Here is a 7,726-nt window from a genome sequence, read left to right on the forward strand (position 1 = left end):
AAGGAAGGAAGGAAGGAAGGAAGAAAGAAAGAAAGAAAGAAAGAAAGAAAGAAAGAAAGAAAGAAAGAAAGAAAGAAAGAAAGAAAGAAAGAAGGAAAGGGATCCGAGCTAATCCAGGACAACAGGCTAACCATACATACACACCAAGTATACAGTTGGGTCCTGTTCTTAGCATGCTAATACTCTGCCCACCACACAGTCAACTACTGGTGACCTGTTTCTGTCCCTGACCACTGGCAGCTACATCAGCTCACCTAGCTGAATGTAAACTTGAATACTGTAAAGCAAGATTCGAGCAGTGGTGCTACATATGCACACAACAAATCAAACGTTAATGTACAATTACTTAAAAAAACAGAAGGCTGGGCAGTGGTGGCCCCACACCTTTAAATCTCAACTCTCAGGAGGCCAAGGTGGGCAGATCTCTATGAGTTCAAGGCCAGGACAGTCTGCAGATCAAGTTCTAGAATGGCCAAGGCTACACAGAGAAGCCCAGTCTCCAAAACAAACAAGCAAGCAAACAAACAAACAAACAAAAAAAATCAAATTAACAGAAAACAACAGGAATTACAGAACATGGCTCCAAGGAATGGCAGCTCTTCTGCTGGGCTTTTCCATTTGCTGTAATCGTCAATAAGGTTAAGTTAGCGCACAATCACATGCTGTTCTGTTGCGCCCATCACTGTACCCATAATTTTAGTGATACCAACCTCAACCACAGCATCATTGCTAGAATACTGGGCCAGGTCTCGGATCCCATTCATGAACTGTTTATTTGCAACACAAAAGGCTTTGCCAGTGTCAATCATCGCGATACACAGTTTCACAAGCTGAAAAAGAAAAAAAGAAGGGATGAGAAGGGAGTGATCATGTAGTGCCTTCACTGAAGAAGGGTTGGCCGTTGTTACATGAGATAGCCTATTCAATACAAATTACAGTTCATCAAAAACTAGAAATTGTTGAGAGAATTTTTCCTTTGCTTTTACATAGTAAATGCACGGGAAAAGTTACCTCCAAAAAGCCAACGTTTTAGAACCCAGAGGCGATCTGACAACATCAAGTCAAATTCAAATCCATGATTTAAGCTCATAAGTGTTTATTACATCTCCTAGAAGAGGAGCCAGGACGGAGCTCAGCATTAGAGCACTTGCCCACATGCGAAGCCCAGAGTTCAGTTCCTGGCACACACACAAAAAACTACGTGGTAAAAGAAAGGAAGGGGTAAGGGGCGGCAGCGTGGTGACAATGTGACTAGATGGGACTGTGGGAGCCTGGGGCAAAGCTGCATACACCGGAATCATGCTGCTCAGGGGCACGCCACCAACGCCGCCATCAGACAGATGTCTGAGATGATTAAACAACCTCTGCTAGGGACCACTAGAAAAAAAAAGGATTTCTTCCCCAATGCCTGTTTTGGGCACTGTGTAAAGCCTCAGAACTGAGCCTGCACCAGTCTCTCTGGCTCCTTCTCCCTCATTTATGCCTTCACTGTGGCTCAGTCATGTGATACCTGTGTGGTATGCACAAGCACTGTGATCAGAAACACAGACCATGTGATACCTGTGTGGTGTGCACATCACTGTCATCAGATACACAGACCATGTGATACCTATGTAGTGTGCACAAGCACTGTGGTCAGATACACTTAGCTAGGCTGCAGCTTGCTTGTAGAGGCTGCCTTGTATGCCTGAGGCTCAAATACAATCCCTAACACCAAAAATAAAGACAGCTCTACCACGGGTAACAATAGCATCCAAAACATAGGGAAAAATCAGACTTCTAAAAGTACTAATGTTTTTATTGAAATGGAAATCCTTTTGCATGCTTAGAAAATGGCTGCAAGAATGCATAAAACCTAGATCAGAGTGCTTCTCTAGCAAAGGAACAGACAGTGAACAACTCTCACTGGGTACAATACACCTCTTTGCCTACGAATTTTGTTCCAGGTAGGTAATGTTACTCAACAAATTAAATATCAAAATTAATTAAATTAAAAGGAGAGGCTAATATATAGTACAGTATGATTAAAACAGGATTTTCGGGTAGATCTATTCAGATTCAAATCCTAATGCCACCTAGGAGGGTCTAGGTGACCTCAATTTAACAAACCTTTTCCTCATCTGTGTAATATGTAACAATGATATGGTACGAACCCACAAGAAGCTTCTATCCAGAGAGACCACAAAAAACTACCTCAGCAAAGCAACTGCAAGTGCATGCTGTCCCGTGGGCAAGCTTTCTCACTGATATCTCACTGATCCTTGTCCCGCTGGCGAGCTTTTTCACTGATCCTTGTCCTGTGGGCAAGCTTTCTCACTGATCCTTGTCCCGCAGGCAAGCTTTCTCACTGATCCTTGTCCCGTGGGCAAGCTTTCTCACTGATCCTTGTCCCGTGGGCAAGCTTTCTCACTGATCCTTGTCCCGTGGACAAGCTTTCTCACTGATCCTTGTCCCGTGGGCAAGCTTTCTCACTGATATCTCACTGATCCTTGTCCCGNTTTCTCACTGATCCTTGTCCCGTGGACAAGCTTTCTCACTGATCCTTGTCCCGTGGGCAAGCTTTCTCACTGATATCTCACTGATCCTTGTCCCGCTGGCGAGCTTTTTCACTGATCCTTGTCCCGTGGACAAGCTTTCTCACTGATCCTTGTCCCGTGGGCGAGCTTTCTCACTGATCCTTGTCCTGTGGGCAAGCTTTCTCACTGATCCTTGTCCTGTGGGCAAGCTTTCTCACTGATCCTTGTCCCGTAGGCAACCTTTCTCACTGATATCTCACTGATCCTTGTCCCGCAGGCAAGCTTTTTCACTGATCCTTGTCCTGTGGGCAAGCTTTCTCACTGATCCTTGTCCTGTGGGCAAGCTTTCTCACTGATCCTTGTCCCGCGGGTGAGCTTTCTCACTGATCTTTGTCCCGCGGGCGAGCTTTCTCACTGATCCTTGTTTCTGTTTTGCTTTATAGAAAGCAGAGGTGGCAAGGGAAAGGAGAGAGGCAGCTGAGGGTTTGCACAGTAAAAGATACGTTTATTACTGCAAAAGAGCAGGTTGCTTCTAGACTAGGAAAGAGAGATAAAACCATTTCAACCAAGCAGAACACCATGTCAGTCTTAGAAAGCAGGCGAGGGAAAGGCATCCGGCATCTCAGGAAACTGAAGCTATACCAAACACACTGTACCTTCATGGTGCAGATTACATCATTAAGATTCACACAAGGGGAGCCTACTGGGCATAGTGGTGCCTGCAGCATAGTTCTAAGAGCCTGAGGCAGGAGAATCACTAGCATGGGGGGTTGAAAACTAGCCTAGACAATAAAATGAGACTCTTGCCTCAATAATTAAAAAGTATAAGCATGCTTACTTTGTTTTACTTGTCTTAAGTGAAAGCAGCCAATGTTACATGAATGATACATGCTCCCACTGATTAAAACTATTCAGACGAGAGAGACAGAGAAAGCTCGCCCGCGGGACAAGGATCAGTGAAAAAGCTCGCCCGCGGGACAAGGATCAGTGAGATATCAGTGAGAAAGCTTGCCCACAGGACAAGGATCAGTGAAAAAGCTCGCCCTCGGGACAAGGATCAGTGAGATATCAGTGAGAAAGCTTGCCCACGGGACAAGTATCAGTGAGAAAGCTTGCCCACGGGGAGGCAGACCCTCCGCTGCACAGAGACAGAAACTAGCTCAGGATTCACAGGACAGAGGGAACCTAGAAGTTGCAGCAGGCTCCTCTTTGGGGAAGAGGGAAATGTCCTGGAATTAGACCAAGGTAATGACGTCCAACATCGTGACTACACTAAAAACCATTTTAAAATACATTCTTTACATTAGGTGAATTTTTAAAATATTTTTATTAGGTATTTTCCTCATTTACATTTCCAAAGCTATCCCAAAAGTCCCCCATACCCTGCCCCCCACTCCCCTACCCACCCACTCCCACTTTTTGGCCCTGTACTGGGGCATATAAAGTTTGCAAGTCCAATGGGCCTCTCTTTCCAGTGATTGCCTACTAGGCCATCTTTTGATACATATGCAGCTAGAGACAAGAGCACCGGGGTACTAGTTAGTTCATAATGTTGTTCCACCTATAGGGTTGCAGATCCCTTTAGCTCCTTGGGTACTTTCTCTAGCTAAGTTAGGTGAATTTTATCTCAATGAAAAAAAAAAATGATCTCCCCTAAAAGTATAATGAAATAAATTTTAAAATGATCCACAGAGGATGACAGTAGTGACGTTATTTGTGGCTAACTAGACATCCTGTGCTCATGCAGGGCAGCTGCTACCATCAGTGGCATCTACAATGTCCCCCAGTTTGTCCCGCCCAAACTATAGATAGATAGATAGATAGATAGATAGATAGATAGATAGATAGATAGATAATTCAAAAATGCTGCCACCCACCTTGCCCCCAGCCCATTCCTGGCCTGGCCTGTGTGAGGCTGATGCCTGTGGCTGTGCCAGGCTGTACATCCGGCCTGCCCTGGATTACGATTATTCTGATCCAGATCTTGGTATTTACGGCATTAAGAAAATGGCCTGAATTATTCACGGAGTTTCTCACCAGTATGTCTGAAAGCACGCAATCTACCAATGATGACCACTAAGAGGGAGACAGTTCTTCAGTCAGCTGTAGATTGCCTTCATCCTGACAGACCTGACAAGGTCCTGAACTACATGTGCGTGATACAGATTTCCATGAAGGAGGACGTGGGTGATGTCATTGGGTCAGATGCTTGGTACCCAGTTCTCAGATGAACTCTGTTCTCAGAAGCGTGATGTCTAGTTAAAAATAATGGTCAAAGTGTGGGATCAGATTAAACTGCCCACTGGAGACGATCGGGATGACAGAAGACAAGAAATGGGGATTATGACAGTCTCCCCACTGACACAGTAGAAGAAACTCTCCCGCTACAAGTCGGGACAGCAAGTCTCCGACAACTGTGCTTGGGGTTCAAAAGAAATTTTGAAAGAGCTGAGGAGTGAAGAGAATCCATGCAGATCCTGGAATCCAAAGATCTGGGGGTCCCAGATGCCTCAAGTCTTTTAACATTTAAAATGAAATGAGTGAGAGGAAAACCAGGCAGACTCCAAGCTGGACAACAGATGCCCGTGGCAGCCTCTGAGTGAATGTGTGCTTTAGGGCCACCACTGAGAGGGAGCAAACTGGCTGCCGGGCACATGGTAAGATGCGTTCTAATAGTACAGATTGAGAAGTATGTAAAATTGCACACAGTGGACAGGCCATTTGTTTGTGAAATGTGTACAAAAGGTTTCACACCCAGGCCCACCTAAAAGAACATGAAAACATCTACACAGACTAAACCCTATAGCTGAGCGGTATAGAGGAAGTCACTTATCTATGCCCCTGAACTAATAAAACACAAAAGGGTGCACAGCAATGAAAGACTGTGTCACATGTGTGACAAAGCCTTCCAACACACACCTCACCTCAAGACCAAGACCTTTACAAATGATGAAACATCTTGTGTCATTCTTTTAACACCTCTGTTAGGGAGACAAATGCCCTAATTTTCCCTGGTTTGAAAAGTAAGGAACCAAGGCCCAGAAAAGTGGAGGAATCTGCCCAAAACTATGTAACTTAGTTACATGATAGACTCCTGCAAAACTCGGCAGCTCCAGGCTCTGTGCTCTCAAACTCAAGGCTCTGCTACAAAAATTAAAATTATAATATTGTAGTAGCTTAAAAGAATGTGCATTCAAGAAATGATGTAAACCAAGAAAGAAAGAAAAAAGTTTGGTGGAAGTTGAGCTGAGATTCAAAGGAATCTGCTACACAGACAGGCAACATAAGCCAAGTGCACCTGAGAACAGACGTGGTAGACATAAGAGTCAGATCTAGGTGGTAACAGTGAGACACTGTGGTGTGGCAAACAGCAGAACACCTCACAGAATGGATAACCCGACCATGAACGCCAACACTCAGAGAGCATGAGTCACAAGACAGAACACCACTGCTGGCAGTATACAATGCATGCAAACTAAGCATGAACTAAGTCATCAAGCAAGTTCAGTTGGTCACTGGTGCGACTTACCATGATACCTAATAAGCAGAACTTGTCCTGCACAATGTGAGGGAACCTGTGAGCTGAAGGCAACACCCCCTAAGTCCTTCCTGCTGCCACCAATAATGATCCCCACCCCATGTCCCTCGTGTTCTACTCTCTGGTACCCCAAAACTCCAAGGCAAAAAGATAATAGCTTAACAACTTGAACAGCTACATTTATTTTATAAGGATTGAAGAGCTTAACCCAGAGACACAGAAAATAACTATGGCTCTTTGAGAATGGAGAAAAGGCAAGGGTCAAAGGGCAATTTTAAATGATGCTAGTTTCCTCACATTCTGAGTCCCTTTTGGCAAAGAAAGTCTTTAGAATTCCAGAATTTTGATAAAATGCTGCCCAATGACCCCCAGATGATGCCTGTGTAAGTACTTTAAGCATTTCTGGAATTTGCTTAAAAATGAAATGAACAATTTTAATTGCATTTGCATCTGAGCCTAGCCACACTGAAACTTACAACAAGGATCATCCAGGTGATATATGGAATCCATTAAATATCTGAAAAGAAACTCAGATCTTTTGGATGGAGAAGACAGGAACAAACTTCTAACAACATAAAGAAAGCTCTGAGAGGTTCTGAAGTGAGGCGTGGACAACTCGTCTTGGAACCAGCAAGCTACGCAACATATGTAGCCTTCATTTCCTCATGCAGCAAGCCAGGATGCCAGCGCCTCTCGTCACAGAGATCCCAGGTACATAAACCAGCCTCTGTGGGGGGCGCTAACCGCTCCTCACGGGAGGGACGAGTCAATGTTCTGCAGACTTAAAGGGAAAGCTTACCTTGTCGAGTTTTAGTTCCAGCTCAGCCACGTCTCCTTCTACCTCTTCCAAAGCAGCCCTAGGAGAATGGGATAGAAGACAAGTTAGTCCATTTCTTTATAGGTCTCTTTACTCTTGAGAAACAGATTTTCATTCTAAGTGAGAACATAGATACAAATGGTTAAAAGTTATCCTTTATGTAAACGTGACAATAACACAGTAGCACAGATCGTAAAATGAGTAGGCTAGCTTTAACATTCATCTGTAAGTACATGTATGTAGGTGCACAATTACATGAGTACACACAGAAGCCAGAGGCGTCAGATGCCCTGAGCTGGAGCTGAGACAGTCGAGCCTTCTGACACAATGTCCGCGTCCTCAAGAGGAGGAGAAGTGGGCTTAAGGCCAAGCCACCTGCCACCCCCAGGCTAACTTACATTTCATCACTAACACCATTCAAATTAGTAACAATATTCTGAATTGTCCTGTGTATTTTGAAAATTTGATTAAGAGTATGTAAGCAAGGGCATAAAATACAGAGAAAGGACACCAATCAAATAAAATCACCGAAATCCTAATTTCAAAAAAGAAAAAGAGTAAATTGTTTAAATAGTGGAGCCTTAACCAACTCTGATTTGTAGATGATGAAGTACATAACCAAAGAGCCCCACTAGCAATCAATTTTACTACGAGAAATAAAAATAAGCATAGTTTATCTCCTGTCAGTATAATGTTAATACTGAAAACTCTGCAAAGGGTAAAGGATACAAAAAGAAGCAAGCAAGCAGTGAGCCCAAGGCTCTTAACGGCAGAGAGAAAACAACTGATGCTGCCCCAGGCTGCACCCCAACACTGGGACAACTGATGCTGCCCCAGGCTGCACCCCAACACTGG

At 44.2% G+C, this 7,726-nt stretch overlaps 1 protein-coding gene across 9 annotated transcripts in view; it reads right to left on the reverse strand.

Annotated features, from left to right (window-relative positions):
- The window catches only part of Acap2 (ArfGAP with coiled-coil, ankyrin repeat and PH domains 2), a 105,847-nt gene that overhangs the window by 58,022 nt on the left and 40,099 nt on the right, over positions 1–7,726 (reverse strand). For all 9 annotated transcript variants that reach the window (XR_003835141.1, XR_003835142.1, XM_029470651.1 and 6 more), the window contains exons 2-3: positions 6,854–6,911; positions 711–830 (exon numbers count right to left, since the gene is read on the reverse strand). Coding sequence is in view for 7 of the 9 variants with exons in the window: in XM_029470651.1 (XP_029326511.1) it covers positions 711–830; positions 6,854–6,911 (178 nt within the window). In the remaining 2 variants the exon portion in view is untranslated. The remainder of the gene's footprint in view (positions 1–710; positions 831–6,853; positions 6,912–7,726) is intronic.

The sequence above is a fragment of the Mus caroli genome, chromosome 16 (assembly GCF_900094665.2).
Source record: "Mus caroli chromosome 16, CAROLI_EIJ_v1.1, whole genome shotgun sequence".
NCBI classification, from domain to species: Eukaryota; Metazoa; Chordata; class Mammalia; order Rodentia; family Muridae; genus Mus; species Mus caroli.